This window comes from Cervus elaphus, chromosome 23 (assembly GCF_910594005.1).
Source record: "Cervus elaphus chromosome 23, mCerEla1.1, whole genome shotgun sequence".
NCBI classification, from domain to species: Eukaryota; Metazoa; Chordata; class Mammalia; order Artiodactyla; family Cervidae; genus Cervus; species Cervus elaphus.
The window spans coordinates 29,684,809-29,703,706 of NC_057837.1; the positions used below are offsets into that span (position 1 = coordinate 29,684,809).

General features: G+C 42.1%; 1 protein-coding gene across 9 annotated transcripts in view; it reads left to right on the forward strand.

Annotated features, from left to right (window-relative positions):
- The window catches only part of LOC122681672 (S-acyl fatty acid synthase thioesterase, medium chain-like), a 39,356-nt gene extending 24,051 nt beyond the window's left edge, over positions 1-15,305 (forward strand). For 6 of the 9 annotated variants that reach the window (XM_043883985.1, XM_043883987.1, XM_043883988.1 and 3 more), the window contains 5 exons: positions 4,337-4,475; positions 6,639-6,738; positions 7,643-7,803; positions 13,458-13,540; positions 14,177-15,305. In XM_043883985.1, coding sequence (XP_043739920.1) covers positions 4,337-4,475; positions 6,639-6,738; positions 7,643-7,803; positions 13,458-13,540; positions 14,177-14,316 — 623 coding nt within the window. In that variant the 3' untranslated portion in view covers positions 14,317-15,305. The remainder of the gene's footprint in view (positions 1-4,336; positions 4,476-6,638; positions 6,739-7,642; positions 7,804-13,457; positions 13,541-14,176) is intronic. The other 3 variants (XM_043883993.1, XM_043883991.1, XM_043883994.1) reach the window with 3 other exon arrangements.
- The last annotated feature ends 3,593 nt before the right edge of the window (positions 15,306-18,898 follow it).

Sequence of the window (18,898 nt, forward strand, 5' to 3'; positions counted from 1 at the left end):
TCCTGCATTGCAGGTGGATTCTTTACCAGCTGAGCCACCAGGAAAGTCCACAGAAAAGACAGTCTCTTCAATAAATGGTGCAGGGAAAGCTGGATATTCACAGAAGAATGAAACTAGACCACTCTCATCACTCACTCAAAAAATTAACTCAAAAAGAATTAAAGACTCAAACATAAGACCTGAAATTATAAATCTCCTAGAAGGAAACAAAGAAAAAGCTCCTTGACATTAATCTTGGTTACGATTTTTCAGAGATGACACCTACAGCCCAAACACAAAAGTAAGATAAATAAACAAGATGACTCCAAACTAAAAAGCTTCTGCACCACAAAAGAATCAGCAAAATGAAAAAGCAACCTACCAAATGGGAGAAAATATTTGCAAATAAAACCCCTAAGAAGGAGTTAATAGCTAAAACATATAAGGAACTCATACAACTCAATACCAAAAAACAATGATTTTAAAATTGAATAAACAGAGGAACTGAATAGATGTTTTCTGAAAGACAACTTACATGACCAACAGGTACATGAAAAGATGCTCAACATCACTCATCATCAGGGAAATGCAAATCAAAACCACAAGGTATCACCTCACACCTGTTAAAATGCTGGTTCCCAAAATGACAAAAGCATTGATGAGGACACGGGGAAAAGGGAACCCTTGAGCACTGTTGGTAGGAATATGAATTAGTGAAGTTACTCTGGCAAACAGTATGGAAGTTCCTCAAAAAATTAAAAATAGAACTACCATGTGATCCAGCAATTCCACTTCTGGGTATATATTGAAAGAAACAAAACTGGTTATCTCAAAGAGATAGCTACACGTCCCATGTTCATTAGAGCATTAGTTACAATAGCCAAGACATGGAAGCAACCTAAGTGTCCACTGATGGATGAATGATATAGAAAACGTGATATCTAGATAGACAGATAATGAAATAATAGTTAATACTGAGCTGAAAAGAAGGAAATCCTGCCATTTGCAACATCATGGATGGATCTTAAGGGCATTGTACTAAGTGAAATAAGTCAGACAGAGAAAGACAAATACTATATGGTATCACTTATATGTGGAATCTAAAAGAACAAATTCAGAGAACAGAAGTGATTGGAAGAAAGGGGTGAAGGTGGTCAAAAGGTACAACTTCCAATTACAAGATAAATTCCTCTGATTTTAAATGGAGCAATCCTTGCTATAGATGCGCCTGGGCGTTTTTCTTATGTATATATTCTTGCTGTTGCTCAGTCTCTCAGTTGTGTCCGACTCCTTGCCACCCCATGGACTCCTGCAGCAGGCCACCCTTCCCTGTCCTTCACAACCTCCTGGATTTTGCTCAAACTCATATTTCTATTTATGCTTCATTTCCTGTTAGTTTCTCATCAGATTCTTATGCTTACTTTTCCAATTGATTCTCTTCTTTTTATTGATGTCTAGAAATTCTTTACATATTTATGACCCTAATTTTTTAGGTAGTGGAGGTTAAAATGTCTTTCCCAGTCTATGCCATTTCTTTCTTCACATGTTGTCTTTTGATCCATGGAAGTCTTAAATTTTAATATAGTCAAGTTTATCTCTCTTAAAGTTTGCACTTCTTACGGCTTACTGTAAAAAGTATACCCTAACTGTCAGTCACCAAGTTATTTGCCAATATTTTCTTCTATCAATTTTTAAGCATTTTGTCATATTCAAGCTAGAATTGACTTTTCTATATCATGTAAGAGCTAGGTTAATAATCAGCTGACTTGGTTATTCAGAGACCTACACTTTCCTTCCCACTGATTTTAAATGTCAACACAGTCAAAAAGTAAGTTCCCACACGTATGTCGTCTATCTCTAAGCTCTCTATTCTGTGCCATTGGTCTATTTGCCTTTCTCATAAATTTAAGGCACTTCAATGCCTTGTCCTTCTCAGCCACCCTGGAAACTTGGTGTCTTATATTCCTGATACAAGCCACAATGGTGTGATCACTCACCTAGAGTCCTGGACATCCTGGAATGCAAAGTCAAGTGGGCCTTAGGAAGCATCACTACAAACAAAGCTAGTGTAGGTGATGGAGTTCCTACTGAGCTGTTTCAAATCCTAAAAGATGATGATGTTAAAGTGCTATACTCAGTATGCCAGCAAATTTGGAAAACTCAGCAGTGGCTTCAGGACTGGAAAAGGTCAGTTTTCATTCCAATCCAAAACAAAGGGAATGCCAAAGAATGTTCAAACTACGCACAATTGCACTCATTTCACACGCTAGCAAAATAATGCTCGAAATTCTCCAAACTAGGCTTCAACAGCACGTGAACCGAGAACTTCCAGATGTTCAAGCTGGATTTAGAAAAGGCAGAGACCAAATTGCCAACACCCGTTGGATCAAAGAAAAAGCAAGAGAATTCCAGGAAAACATCTGCTTCGTTGACTATGCTAAAGCCTTTGACTGTGTGGATAACAACAAATTGTGGAAAACTCTTAAGACATGCGAATACCAGACCATCTTACCTGCCTCCTGAGAAACCTGTATGCAGGTCAAGACACAACAGTTAGAAACAGACATGGAACAATGGACTGGTTCCAAATTGGGAAAGGAGTACATCAAGGCTGTATATTGCCACCCTGCTTATTTAACTTATATGCAGAGTACATCACGTGAAATGCCGGGCTGGACAAAGCACAATCTGGAATCAAGATTGCTGCGAGAAATATCAGTAAACTCAGATATGCAGATGACACCACCATTATGGCAGAAAGTGAAGAGGAACCTCATCAAGAACCTCTTGATGAAAGTGAAAGAGGAGAGTGAAAGAGCTGGCGTAAAACTCAACATTCAAAAAACAAAGATCATGGCATCCAGTCCCATCACATCATGGCAAATAGATGGGAAAACAATGGAAACAGTGACAGACTTTATTTTCCTGGTCTCCAAAATCACTGCAGATGGTGATTGCAGTCATGAAATTAAAAGAGGCTTGCTTCTTGGAAGAAAAGCTATGACCAACCTAGACAGCATATTAAAAAGCAGAGACATTACTTTGCTGACAAAGGTCGGTCTCTTCAAAGCTATGGTTTTTCCAGTAGTCATGTATGGATATGAGAGTTGGACCATAAAGAAAGCTGAGCTCTGAAGAATTGATGCTTTTGAACTGTGGTACTGGAGAAGATTCTTGAGAGTCCCTTGTTCTGCAAGGAGATCCAACCAATCAATCCTAAAGGAAATCAGTTCTGAATATTCATTGGAAGGACTGATGCTGAAGCTGAAACTCCAGTACTTTGGCCACCTGATGCAAAGAACTGATTCATTGGAAAAGACCCTGATGCTGGGGAAGATTGAAGGCAGGAGGAGAAGGGGATGACAGAGGATGAGATGGTTGGATGGCATGACCAACTCGATGGACACGAGTTTGAGCAAGCTCCGGGAGATGAAGGACAGGGAAGCCTGGTGTGCAGCAGTCCGTAGGGTCGCAAAGAGTTAGACACAACTAAGCGACTGAACAACAAGAAGCCATAGACAATCATTCTGTTAGCATAGGCTCATGACTGGAATTTTTATTTTTTTTATTTTTATTTTTTCCAGTTTTTTTTTTTTCATTTATTTTTATTAGTTGGAGGCTAATTACTTTACAATATTGTAGTGGGTTTTGCCATACATTGACATGAATCAGCCATGGATTTACATGTGTTCCCCATCCTGACCCCCCCCTCCCACCTCCCTCCCCATCCCATCCCTCTGGGTCATCCCAGTGCACCAGCCCCGAGCACTTGTCTCATGCATCCAACCTGGACTGGCGATCTGTTTCACACTTGATAATATACATGTTTCGATGCTATTCTCTCAGATCATCCCACCCTCGCCTTCTCCCATAGAGTCCAAAAGTCTGTTCTATACACCTGTGTCTCTTTTTCTGTTTTGCATATAGGGTTATTGTTACCATCTTTCTAAATTCCATATATATGCATTAGTATACTGTATTAGTGTTTATCTTTCTGGCTTACTTCACTCTGTGTAATGGGCTCCTGACTGGAATTTTTCATTCCCTCTTATTTTTTCTCTTTTCTAGTTATACCATTTACCTTAGTGTGAGCCAAACTCTGCATGCATGTGATTCATCCAGTGTTTCTAAACGTTTTTTAAAAAATTCTAAATGTTGGAGAGTATTTTTCAGATATGTAGTCTGCTATAGCTTGTGTTATTTAATCAGCAAATTCTAAAATTTTTCTCTCCTTACATTTGACTAATATTATTCACATCTTTGAAACTCTTCCCACCATATTAACTTAAGCCCTTTCACAGTATCACAGCAACCCTCCCACCATCTGCACACATTAACCGTCTTCCTTTACTTCCAGTGCATGCCATACGGCTTGCTGGGAGAGAAAGTCGGCTTGACGAACCTTTTGCAAGTGACATGCATCAGGTGGTTGATGAAATTGCCTGTGCCCTACTGCCGATCATCCAGGGTGAAAATTTTGCATTTTTTGGTCACAGGTATTTAACCTCCGTTTTTATTTTTTTTTTATTGTTGTTGTTTTTAAACCTCTGTTTTGAAAAACATTTGGGGGACTTTTTTCCACCACAGATCCATGGTTAACGTTGTCCTCTGTGTCTTCTGGGATGTGTGCCTTTGTTTTAGTTTGGTTTTGATGTTTCACCACTGCTTGAAAGAATGATTGATTCAGTATGGTTAGAGCTCTTCTCAAATGAGAAAGTCAGACTGAAAGAAGTCCTAGTAGGGACCGAAAAGATGGAAAGGCCTAGTGCTGAAATGAATGGAAACCTCTCCTTCAGGAGTGTGTAGATCCTAGGCTTCTCTTGGTATCTTCTCTTTTGAAAATAGCCCCAGCATGTTGGGTAACTCTGACCAGCCACGGCTCTTACAATTGGCCAGTCTGTACAATCATCTGACTTTTTTTCCCTTTTAGGCAGAAAGCATTAAGATTTGTAAAATCAAGACTCTAGCAGCAACGTATATCCCATTTATTTTTAAAATTAAAAAGGATATAAAGAGTATGTATTTCTTAAGCTAATCTGTAGGATTTTAAGGTTAAATCATAAATATCAGAATTCTGTCTGCCTCTTACTCAGTTTAACCTTTGGCAACTTCCTTGGGTTTCTGAATTAAGTTTCTTCCTCTGGGAAGCCGGAATGATAATGGCTCCATTTCTGAGGATTAAATGAATAATAACCATAAATTACTTGGTATTAATTATGGTAAGGACTCAGTACATTTTGGCTCCTGTATTATATATATTTACAGATACGATTGAGCAAAAAAAAAAAAAAAAAGAAAAATCAAAGTATCCATTATCCCAGATAATCCTTCAGAATTTTGATGTGGCTCCATAGTATTTTTGCGTGTTGGGATCCTATTTTATATTTCTTCCTAATTTTCCCCCCACTTAAACTATTGCTATGGAGATCTGTAATCGCTGCAAGATGATTTTGTCAATTCCTTTTAAGAGAAGAATTATTTCTATCTTTTTTTCTGTTATAAAAGCACTTTGGTGACATTTTTGTAGAAAATTTAGTATACATTTCTTATAAATTTCTTAAGGACCACATATCCAGAATTTAGGTTAATGACATACACATTGATAGAGCACTTGATAGAAATTTCCAAATCACCTTCAGTTTACACTCCAGCGGCAATGACCATGGAACTGAGTTTCCTTTGTTCATTGCTTGAAGATAGTTGCAAAAAATGTTCTTGATCAATACTGTCTACAAAATATAACTACGTAATGTCTACAGCAGTTCACAAACTTTTTACTCCTGGCATTGCTTTAATACTGGGTTGACCAAAAGGTTCGTTCAGGTGTTTCTGTAACATGGTATGGAGAAACCCAGACAAACCTTTTGGCCAACCCAATACTTCTGGAAGCACTGAGGGGATCAACGAGATTTTATGTGTGGTTTATCCATCAATATTTACCATATTAGAAAATAAAACTATGAAACTTTCAAGATACTTAACATTAATAATCCCCTTATATGCTGCTATAAAGAATACATACTTTATGCAAGACTGTATTTTCCCAAAAAAGCACTGTGAGAAGAGTGGCACTATTTTACACTTTGGCACACATTTGGTACACTCTGGCACACATGTCTGGCTTATTAGAAGGCAGCTAAGATTCTCTCTTTTGCATTCCAACTGTGCTGATAACCCATGACACACGTGGTGTATGGAAAACTCAACTATGCTCTCCTAAAAAAAGAAAATGAGAGTTTAAAAGGGAAACATTTTAACAATATTCTAAAAATGGCTTTAACCTCACAGACCACCTGAAAAGGTGACAGGAACTCCTGGAAGTCCCCAGACTATACCTTGAAAACTGCTGATAAATATTAAATACATAGTGACATCTATCTTTCAGGGAGGAAAGGAAATTTAAATTAATTTCAAGACATGGTGGAAATCAGTATTCCATCTTAGTCTGAATTATCTAGGATGTCTTGAAACACTGCTGATGTTGCTGCAAATCATTGAAAACCTACCATTTACAAATAAGTTAGCTATTATTCAACTAATGTAAGCTCTCCTTCGGTCTGTTTCATGATCATTGCTGTGTTTATGAGTTCTTGTGGACTTCTGATGTATTATGAATTTCATTGAATAGTTATTGTCATGTTTTTCTTCCCCAAATGTAGTATGGGATCTTATATTGCTTTTTTTACTGCACTACATCTGAAAGAAAAATATAATCTAGAACCAGAACATTTATTTGTGTCAAGTGCAAGCCCTCCTCATGTAAGTAATTTCATTTTCCTTAGGGAGGGTGGTGGGAAGGATGGAAGTGCAGTGGGGAAATCAAGTCATTGTTTTCCTTTCTGATGAGTTTTGATCACCAGTAGACATGGTGATGAATAAAAGATACTATTGGTTAATGAAACACTCACAAATCTCTTTCACTGTCATCTTCTCATCTTTGCTCTGAAATGCACTTTAACTGTTTCCTGGTCAGTGCCTGCACTGGCCCAGGCATCTCTGATGAAAACTATTGATTCTAAGTGTATTTTCCTCCATTCTGAGTCAGCAGAGAATTTAACTTTCAGCAAACTAACTGGATCATTCTTTTTTTTTTTAATAAAAAATGTTTATTTTTGGCTGTGCTGGGTCCTCATTGCTGTGCACAGCTTCCTCTAAGTTGCAGAGAGCCAGGGCTCTTCTCTAGTTATGGTGCAGGCTTCTCACTGCGGTGGCTTCTTTTGTTGTGGAACGGAGCTCCAGGGCACACAGGCTTCAGTAGGTGTCGCACATGGGCTCAGGAGTCGTGTCACACAGGCTGAGTTGGTCCACGGCATGTGGGATCTTCCTGGACCAGGGATTGAACCAGTGTGCCCTGCACCACCAAGGCAGATTCTTTTCCGGTGGTCAGGTACTCCTGTCTGCCATCAGGTGATGTTCTGTGAGCACTCCTGTGTCTGAAGGTGTATTCCTGATGTATCCGTGGAGAGAGATGTACTCCATGTACACCTATGTTTCCACCATCTTGCACTCCCCACAAGGCAGATTCTTAACCCCTGGACCACCAGGAAAGCCCTCATCAGAGAACTCTCAAAATCACCGAAAGGGAGAGTAGAGAGCATTCAGGGTCTGAACAGGTGCTTTAAATGAAATGTCAGAGTAATGTTTTTACTGTTTCATGTCAAAGGCCCGACTTCCTTTCCTCAAAGATGATATGTGTGTCGAACAAATTGCCTTTTTACTGAAGGAAATGGGAGGCATTCATGACGATTTTGTTGGTGATGAGGAACAGAGTCAAGAATCCTTTACCAAAGTGTTAGCAGATCTTCACATTTTGAAAGATGTCATGTAAGTCATTGAGGCATGTTTTCTTTCTTTTTTTTAAAAAATTATCTATGGAAGATGCAGGTTGGCCGTTCTCTGAGGATGCTTATCCAGGAAGGCAGAGTTTGACTTGTTTTCTTTTGAGGCCCACCTGTGATATTTTTGCTGCCTTAAAATGGAGCCTGGGCATGGAAATTACATTAATCAAGGATGAACAGGGCATCTTTATCTTTTTTAAAAAATGTGGTTCAATGTGTGTTGGGTTGGCCAAAAGTTTGTTCGAGTTTTTCCATAAGATCTTACAGAATCCCCAAATGAACTTTTTGACCAATCCAGTATGCTTTATCACATAAAAAAAATTTGTTGCATAAATTACTAATGTCAAAGGATGCTCATCTTCTTAGGGGAACAGCAGAAGGGGATCCCTACTTATTAAATATGTGGAGGTGATCCAAGACAAGGGAGTGGTTTGCTTCTTGGGGGAATTTTGTTCCAGAACTCATTTGGTTCCATGACACCTGACTATTCCTGTCTCCTGAGAGGTCTCATTGACATTTGATTCTTCTAATAGGACTGAAGTCCTAATGTTCCAGATACTGGCCCTAATAAACTGAAACCATAAGGTTCTTCCTTTTCTAACGTCCCCACAGCAGGTCCTGTGGGGCCAGCGTTTGGCCCTCAGTCACTATGGTATCCCATCATGCGTTTCTTCAGTTCCGTCTGGCTCTTGTCTGCTTTGGGGAGGAGCCGGACACACGGGTCTGTGCTCCCTTTCTTTCTGCCACAAGGCCTGGAGCTGAACCTAGAGCCTCCACAGGCAGTGCCTGTGAGCAGAAGTTTATACAAATAGCTTTAAAAAAAGAAAAAGTGGCGCAGACTTGAAGCACCTTGGCAACAGAGACAATCCGGTTCATTTTTATCACATCTCTGCGTTCACGCCGACGCCCACCTCTACTCCACCACTAGGGGCACTAGCTGCCCTGGTCTGTCATCTCTCTCCATTTCTACCCCAACTGTCTGAGCAAATGTGGTCCCCACAGGGCTGTGCTGTCTGTGTTCCTGGCTTAGCATGGAGTCAGAATCCAAGAAACACCAGTCCAAGTCCGACATCCCCTACTTCCACCAAAGGAAACGTGATTCAAAGCACTGTGGACATTCAGTGAAATAGCGTAGGCAAAAGCTGCTTTTTAATTAAGCCTCGCACAAACATCCTTCTGTTGAGGCTGTTCACCAGGATCCAGACCCCTGGCCTAGCGGCTGTGAGATCTGGATCCAGGGTCCCGCCTCTCAGAGGAAGGGATGCTGAGAGTAAACCCCTCAAGGTGTGGTAGGTGAGGAGGCCAGGAGGGCGTGTTTAGGAGACGGCGTGGATATGGCACCTGACAAACCACCCTCAATTTTTAAAAATCCAACCCAACAATTCACTACCAGAGGCTCTGGTGACTTTGGGGAATTAACATTTGTTAAGAAGAACCCTGAGTGTTGGAAAGGGAGCCGAGGTTCAACCACAGACCCTGAGAGAAATTGAAATAGAGAAGTTCATGACTCACGGGTCATGGAGGAGGTCCACGGCGCACCTCGTGGGGCCACACGGGGAGGTCAAGGCCGACTGCAGGCAGAGAGGTGGCCGGACCTGATGGACATGCCCTTAGGCGTGGGTGGAGGGCTTTGGAATTCCCGGGCTAAGTCCGGATTGGTCAACTTGAACCCCAAAGAGCAGGTTTTGGTCAACTTCATGGGAGGTTTACCTAAAAGGTATACAAGGGAAGGCTCTGGGGGGCCCGGAGCAGCTGTCACCTAGGCCGCTGGGGGAGGGTCACAACAGGAACTCACCTGTGTTTGTGACTCTGCACGTGCTCCAGGAAGGCCGAGGGTCAGGTCCAGACTCTCACAAGCTGCCTGGCCACACAGCATGGATGCTGAGGCACCAATATTATAAAGCAGTTTAGCTAAACTCTCAAGAGCTCTCAAAAGAAACCTCCCCCAGACTGAAAATAAAAGTCACTCACAAGGATATTCCACTTGCAGAATTAAAAAAAAAAAAAAAAAGTTTTTTAATAGTCTCACCCTCTCCCCAGCAAATCAAACCTCAGGAGCTACTTATAAGGATTCACTTCCTCTCTCCAAATCTCAAATGTCCTAAGCTTGTTCTGGATTCTCCCCTTTCTGCTTCCGCTCCTTCCCCTTCCTCGGTCTGCTCTCCTCTCTCCAGCTCTCCGCAGCACTCAGCTTTTCCCAATATACATGAAATCAGACCTGAAATGTCTCTCCACCCTCTCCTTGCCCATCACCCACCCCCAAGGCTCAAAGCCTGGAGGTCAAAAGGAAAATCCGAGGCAGGAGGGAAGGCTTTGCAGCTTCACTTCACTCAAGCTGCCCTCCTGTCCTACTCGGACGAATGCACAGTCCTCTTCTCCCTCTGGGACCCTGACGACACACAGGTCAGGCTGGCTGTCATCGTCCCAGGGCTCTCAGATGTTCTCCTTTTTTTAAAACATTTTTTTTCTTTTCGTTTCAGTTTCGATGATTTCCATTAACCATCTTCATGTTGACTGATTCTTCGCTCAGCCGTTATCAAATCTACTGAATAGCTTGTCAAAGGAATGCCCTGTTGCTGCTACTGCTTATTTCTAGAATTTCTTTTGGACTCTTTCTTGCAGTCTTCACCTCTTTAATGAACTTCCCCATTTGTTCACATATGTCCATTTTTTCCATGAAATCCTTTGGCATCTCCATCATAGCGACTGTCAAGCCCTTCTCTGACAATTCCAACATCTGGGTCTTATTTGAGCCTTGTGCATGTGTGCTAAGTCACTTCAGTCGTGTCCGACTCTTTGCAACCCTATGGGCTGTAGTCCGCCAGGCTCCTCTGTCCATGGGGTTCTCCAAGCAAGAATACTGGAGTGGGTTGCCATGCCCTCCTCCAAGGGATCTTCACCATCCACGGATTGAACCGGAGTCTTTTATGTCTCCTGCTTTGGCAGGCTGGTAATTTACCACTGAGCCACCTGGGAAGTCTTATTCTTTTAATTACTTTGCCTCTTAACAATGGAGGTTATATATTGCTTTTTGTGTCTGATAATTTTTTTTTATTGAAAGCTAGGTATCATGCATAAAACAGATATTCTATTGAAGGATATCATGCATGGAACTGACATAAATATACTTTATGATTTGAGCACATCTCCTCTGGCAGGCCCTGAATGTGGGGAGTTGGGTCAGTCCAGACTGGAGAGGAGCTGAGTTTCGGTTTTGTTGCTACTATGGTTACATTTCAGGGCAATGGTTCTCCCAAGTTACTGTGTGCTTACTGTGGAGACTAGACTGGAGGATTTTTCTCAATTTTTCTGTCTCTCTCCAGGCTCTCCCCCACTGACAGCTGTTGTTTGGCCCCCTATGTGTGATGCTAGCATCTGGGGTAACACGGGGAGCTCTTGGATATCCGAGCCAATCTTCAGCTTCAGTCTTAGCCAGGTCCTCTGTGTCTAGGCCTTGTGGGTGGGTCTGGTGGGTATTAGGTGGAAGTTTCCAGTCCCTCCCCAGAAGTAGAAGACTTTCCCTTGGCTTTTGTATAGAACTGGGGGCCTGGCAGCTCAGCTGGTAAAGGATCCACCTGCAATGCAGGAGACCCTGGTTTGATTCTTGGGTCACGAAGATCCCTTGAAGAAGGGATAGACTACCCTCTCCAGTATTCTTGAGCTTCCCTGGTGGCTCAGGTGGTAAAGACTCTGTCTTCCTGTGGGAGAACTGGGTTTGACCCCTGGGTTGGGAAGACCCCCTGGAGGAGGACATGGCAACATACTCCAGTATTCTTGCCTGGAGAATCCCCATGGACAGAGGAGCCTGGTGGGCTACAGTCCATGGGGTTGCAAGCAGTTGGACACAACTGAGTGACTAAGCACAGCACAGGGGGCCCAAGACCCTTCCCATTCCTTCCCCCAGGGTAGAGGGTTAATGCTTCCATTCCCTACATCCATGGATCTTCCCATGTGCCCTGGGCGGGGGGCGTGGAGGGGGTGTTTGATGCCCCTCCTCCAGCAACTGAGATTTCTGCTTAGTAGGAGGGGAGGACTTGACTGGGGGCGGGGTTAGTGTCCATCTCATGGTCGCATCCAATTTCCTGCTGTCCACCTGCCCAGCAGAGAGGGCTATTTCTGACCTCCTGCCTGTTCCTATTCTTTCTCGTGAACCCCTCGTGGGGGGCCATGGACAGGAGCCTGTGAGTCAGTGTGAACTGCCTCTGACACATCACCCCACGCTTGGTCCCCAGCACTTGAGCATTTGTAGCTGGTTCCTTCTCACCCACATGGACAGCAGACACCCCTTCATCCTGTGCTCTGCCCACATGAGACAGTCCGTGTGACCCACCTCTCCTTAGAGGGGCCCAGCCTTCCCTGGAGTTCGCTATCTGGTTTGCCTTGCAAACTCAGCTTCCTGATGAGTTCAAGAATTTATGGTTTTGCAGTTTGTCAGGCATTTTTCCTTGTTAGGCTGCGAGGGGCACTCCTGGTTTTCTACATTCCAGGCAGAAGTGGGAATTCTTGCCCGGACTATTGAAAGAGACAACCCTTTGTCCCCTTCAGTCTGTTCTACACATTGTACCAAAAGGGATGACTGTCAAGTCTGGTCATGATATGCCTTGCCCTAAATCCTCTTGGTGGCTTCCTGACTCTTAGGATGACCAGATCCCTTCAGGAGACCTACACGTGGCCCTCGCTTGCTTATTATTGTTTTTTGGTCACACCACGTTGCCTGTGGGATCCTAGTTCCCTGACCCAGGATTGAACCTGCACCCCTTGCATTGGAAGCTTAGAGTCCTAACCGCTGGACCACAGGGAAGTCCTCTTGCTTGCTTCTTCTACCGCAATTTGTCCCAATTCTCCATTCACTCATGGAACAAAAGCCACCTGGTTTGTGCTCACCTGGCCCCTCTTTCCCTGCCATCTCTGCCCGTTGCCGAGTTTTTCCTATCTACTCAGATCTCAAGTCTAACCCCATGTTCCAGGGAGTCCCTGCTTGATGTCACTCCACCCCCACTTGTCACGTGTTCACAGATCACCCTGAACTTGGTGACCCATCTGTTCAATCTGTTCAATCGCCTGGCGACTTCATTAATGTCTGTCTCCCCAGCCAGTCTCTAAGTGGCAGGAGGAGAGGGGCTGTGCTTACCCAAGTGTCCCTAAGGGACTAACACAGCCCCAGCACCAGCTCTCAGCAAATGGTTTCCTGCTGTTTTGATGAAACTGAGAATCGGCAGAATCAACTCAGGGGCCCTCTGTCCATAAATCTGCATCTGTTCTGCGCACAGCAACCCTCTGCCGAACAACGGAGGCCTGGGGGATAGAGAGGTGGCCATTTCAGGGGAATGACAGTTGAAGATACTATATAACCAGCCCCATTTTGAGTTGGACTGGGTGCCCAGGTGCCACCTGCCTGCACCTGGCTGTTCCAGAAGCCAGAAGATCTTAGAAAATAACCTGGACCACAGTGACTCTCAGGTGCTGACACGTAAAAGTGCCATGGATAAAAATAAAATAAAATAAAATGTTTGTATTGCTGTAAACAGCAAAAGGGAAGGAAGTGAGGACTTGTTTGATTTAAATGAGGTTATTAATAGGAAAAGATTCTAGGGGGTGTCTATTACGAAATGTTACAAACCGGCATCTTTATATTTGCAGCTGTAACACACACTCTAAGACTCGTCTTTCTTGTGACATAACATGCTTTTCTGGATCTGAAGATATACCAGCGGATATGGAAGGTGAAATGATTTTGATGGCTTGAGGTGTTTTATTGAGATATCTGATGATTTCCATGCCAGAGTTGCTGGCAGGCCTTGCAGCACAGATCTGATTTTTTTTAAAATGTCCTGTACTAGTACATAAATCCAGCCATGCACCTTTTTTCATACACTACAAGGGGATGTGTAATATCCATGCTTCTTTTTTTATCCTTAAACTATTGCCATACTTCAAGGAAGTGTCTTTTTGAAAAAATTCACTTGTATAAAAATGGTCTGGTCAGTACAGGGCACAAACGCCAAACAAAAGTATTAGTTAAAAGTATTAGTATTAGTATTAGTATTTAACTAATACAAAAGTATTAGTTAAAAACAACAACAAAAAACCTCTCAACTGGCAGTTGCATGGAGTAGAAAACTGGTCCCAGTTTTATCTAGTGTAAATGGAGAGATGTCAGTTCTGTGTAAAATGAGAGAAGGCAGGTAATACCACTGTATACTGAGAGGTCTCTGAGAAATTAGAAATTCAGGATGCACAGAACATGAAACCATGGGAGTAACTCTACCACCAGTGTCAGCTCTTAGAAAAGTAACACCTGGAAGTAAATCTGCGGGTGGTGGCATCATTTGTTATTAAATACAATTCTGTTTTTTCAGCCTGGAAAGATGTAACCAGTGGAAATTTTGACAGTTTTGTGCTTCCAGGACACCACTTCTATCTTCTGGAACCTTCCAACACAAGCTTCATCAAGAAATACATAACCAAGTCTCTAGAAATATCAGCGCTTGCCTCTTGACAGATACCTCCCCTTCTTGGTCTTAAAACAGTCCCATTGATCATGTGATACTCTTCTTCGGTGTTTCAGAGTAGCTTAGGAGTTTGTTTCAGAGATTGGAAAATGATCAATTTGCTGCTGTCAGGGTGATGTGTTATCTACAAATGTATTTCCCCACAGAGCATTTACATATCTGGGGGATGCAAGATGAATGGGTCAAGAATACTTTCGGGAGGGTCTTTCTTCTTTGTATTAGAATCGCATTTGGGTCTCATCTGTGGAAGGTTTGTCAATGAAGTTCCTGCTTGGTCAATGATTCGTTTCTTCCTTTCGGTTATTCTGACAGTGAAAATCACAGACAGGGGAAGTGCTTGAAATGAAATGACTGTTTCATTAACACACTGGGGCCCAAAGCCTGATCTCATCTTTTGAAATATAGGGTTGCCCCAATCAACGAGGAAATGTTAAAATAAGACAGCCCTGAATAATCATTGCTGCCTGTCCTGGCAAGTCCCCGGAATGCCCGTAGCCCTCTTAGGTTCTCTTCTAAGGGGTTCCTCCGACCTGGACTGCTTGCTGTCTGTGTGTGTTCCCGCTGCTGTTCAGGCAATGACCAACTGGGACTCAGGGTGACTGTCCGGAGTCTAGTCCTCGGTGTACAGAGGGCCAGGCACAAATGCCAGACCCAGCAGGCTGCCTCAGCTTCATGTGTGATCATCTGAACCAGACAGAGAAAGCAAGCACACCAGTTGGAAACATACAGGAAAGAAAAGGGAAAAAATTAAGTAGGAGACTGATCTGAGTCAGAGCAACGGCAGACCACCACTGGTAGGATTCACAGATGCCTACTGCCCGGGATGGAGAGGCACCATATCCCCAGGGCTACGTGGGTCCTGCCATCTCTGCCGAGGCCCAAACCGTGTTTGTCTCTTGGAATCCTGGCTGTTTAACTGGCACCTTGATTTGTTATCTCCCTTGGTTCTTCACAATAAAGCCCCTACTGCATGCAACCAGTGTCTCTTCCTTACGGCTTCCAAAGCTTAACACAGCTTGACACGCTAAAATGTCACCTTCTAAAGCACGGATGTGTTTGGGATCACATAATATGGGGTCGTGTTTTTGTTGGTTTAAAAATAGTATATAGAGAGTCTTAGTGAGTAAGATTAAGGGAAATACACACAAGAGGGACTTTTTAGAATATATCATTCTTTTTAATATTTATTTACTTGGCTGTAGTGGGTCTTAGTTGCAGAATGTGAACTCTAAGTTGCAGCATGTGGGATCTAGTTCCCTGACCAGGGATCAAACCTGGGCCCCTGCATTGGGACCTCTGAGCTTTAGCTACTGGACCACCAGGGAAGTCCCCATTGTTTCTTTTTAACAAAGTGAAAATAATATAAAATTCATTGTCAGGGGGGAGGGTTTTGAGTTAAAATTCATGTAATACATTTGAGTTAAAGGTAACCTCGAGAAACTATGTTCACCGTTTAGTGTGCACTGAACTGTGCTTTACTCTTGGGTAGGATACAGGGCTCTGTTCTAGAAGGATTGGTGCTAAAGGAATCTAGGTTTGTGATTATTCATTTGAACAACCTGTAGTTACTACAGTCCACAAATAGGAATCTCATGATGCGGCCGATGCCAGCCTTTTGGGGTGGAGGTGAGGTCCACGCAGGAACAGCTCAAAGAGTTTCTGAGCCCTCCACTGGAAGAGGGTGTCAACTTCATCGTGGAAGACTTCTGTCTTTAGGCAACACTTAGATAGAGAGGAGAATCACCTTTAACTTTCCCAAGTTTTCCAGATTAGAAATCAAGCTAGATTTGTTTTTCATTAAACTTTTTATTTTGTGAGAACTGTAGATTCACATGGGGTTCTAAGAAATGACACAGAGCTCCCCAGCTTCCCCAACATCGTGCAAAATTTTTGCAACATCATGCGAAATTCTAGTGTCACTGCCCAACCAGGGGATGACATTGATACAGAACATCCCATCACCACTGGATCCCTCCTGCTGGCCTTTTAACATCCTCCCTCATTCCCCTCCTCCTTGGCAATCACTATTCAGTCCTCAAGGTTTGCAATTTTGCCATTTCAAGAATGTTACATAAACAGGATCATACAATATATAACCTTTTGGGACTGGCTTTTTTTTCACCCAGCATAATTCCCTGAAAATTCATCTAGTCAATCCAAAAATTTTTTTCTTAAGTCACATGAAATCAACCTCTCCCAGTGCTCACACAACACCAAACCTACACCCTTCAGCAGGGGACAGAGGCACTCTCTCTGGGAAGACTTCTAGCCTGTAGAATCTCAAATGGATGTTAGGACTCTGAAAATGAGGCCACCTTCTTTCAGAGAGCCTGTGGACACCAAAGTGAGACTGCAAACTGGTCCAATAGACATTCCAGATTCTTCATTTTCACTCTGATAAAACTGGACTTTAGAGGCATACTGTACAGTCTGTCATCACCAGCTACTACATTTCAGCCTGATGTTTTTATTTGTCCTAAGCATAGAAACTTGAATAGCTGATAGCCCATGACAGCTTTTCTTCTTTCTTTGAAGAGCTTGAGATAGACTCATAAGTTTATTTTTAAAAATTTTGTTGCTTGCTCTCATCTTTTATACAGTATACACTTTAAAATGAAGGTAGGATAAATACAGGTACCTCATTCAATTCTTAACCTCTGAGATCGACATTTTCCCCTTACCCTACAGATGCGCTTTAGCCAAAGCTTCAGTAACTTGCCTCGGGTTACCTATAAATCAGTCACTGAAGGGAGCCTGGAGCCAGATGTGTCTGTATTGCCGAGGCTCTGCATTGGTGTGAATCCCAAAGCTACACAGAGAAATGAATTGACCCTTGTGATTAGTTCTTAATAAACTGTGCTGATTATACCAGTAAGACCACTTCACTGCAGAAAAAACAGAGAAGCCAAAAGAACAAGCTTTTTGTGTACACACACACACTACACTAAAAACTAATGTTTTTGTATACAGACTACAAGAGGAACACTTTAAAAATAACTCTTTAAAATTGCCTGGTTTTAGCAAGTAAAATTTTATTAAACATGTAGTTTCAGCATACCTCTAATTCAGAATGACAAGTCATGTTACTAGCAAAAATACTGATGATCCATCAAGAGTTACAGTGCATTTCTCCCCTAAGTATTAGGTCACGATACCATTATGAAGGCTTCAAAAGGAAAATTCTCTCACGGGCTGAATTCTAGATTCCGTATTTTTCTATTAGCTCTCTTGCTTTAGAAATACAGGCACTCATGGCATCTTCCTTTGATAATCCTAGAAAGATACAAACAGGTTGACTCACCGACCGATGTACGTGGAAATTAAGAAGGTTCGTGTAACACTTAAAAACTACCTTTTTGAAGGTTCCAGGCTTCCCACTTAGCCTTTCCTTTTAGATCTAACAGTGCTGGACACTCTGCCAAAAGAAGGAAAGATACATTCACAGAGTTACTTGTTATTCTATGCTTCTATACTGTTCAACAAAGTGTACTGTTATTTTTTAATATGACAGCACAATACCAATATCTATGTCTCCAGTTACAGACTGTTTGTACAGTCCATAGATCTCTTTTAGTTCCTCATCATCTGGCCTGGTTTTCAGCTTCTTCACGTCTTTGGCCGCCTTGTCAAAATCAGCCTAAAACAAAAAGACAGTGCATTTGCCAACTTTAGGCAGGTTTATCTGCTTCAGGAGAACTTAAAGAGGACAGGAAGCTTTCAATCAGAAATGAACTATTACTGCTCTGGTTCCACCAGGATTATCCTTATTTTAATTTGTGGATACTTCCTTTGGTCCTTACCTGTTACACGGACAATGCACCTACATATTTGATACAGAGAACAAAATAAAATTCTTAATATTTAAAATGTTTATCTAAATGTTTAAAAACTGAAGAATACATAAATAAATGGAAAGATAGTCCCTGTTCTTAAATAGAAAACATTAATAGTAAAATGTTCATCTTACCCAAAGTCATCAACAAATTCAATGCACTTCATTATCAAAATTCCAATGGCATTTTTCACCGAAAGAGAAAAAGCAATCCCAAAATGTGTATAGAACCATAAAAGCTAAAGCAATCTTGAGAAAGAAGAACAAAGCTGGCGGCATCACAATTCCTTATTTCAAATGATATTACAAGCTATGGTAAGCAAAACAGTATGGTACCGACATAAAAACGGACACAAAGATCCATGGAACAGAGTCAAGAGCCCAGAAATAAACCCATGCATATATGGTCAATTCATTTATGACAAAGGAGCCAAGAATATACACTGCAGAAAGGACAGTGTCTTCAGTCAACAATTCTGGGAAAACTGAATACACGAGCAAAAAAATGAGACTGGACCCCATCTTACACCACATACAAAAATCAACTCGAATGAAAGATTTGAACATAAGATTTAAAACTGTAAACTACTAGAAAAAGAGATAGAAAGTAAGTTCCTTGACATCATTCTTAGCAATGATTTTTGGATATGACACCAAAAGTAAAACTAGTTAAAACAAAAATAAACACAGGACACTATAGCAAACAAAAAACTTCTGCACAGCAAAGGAAACCATCA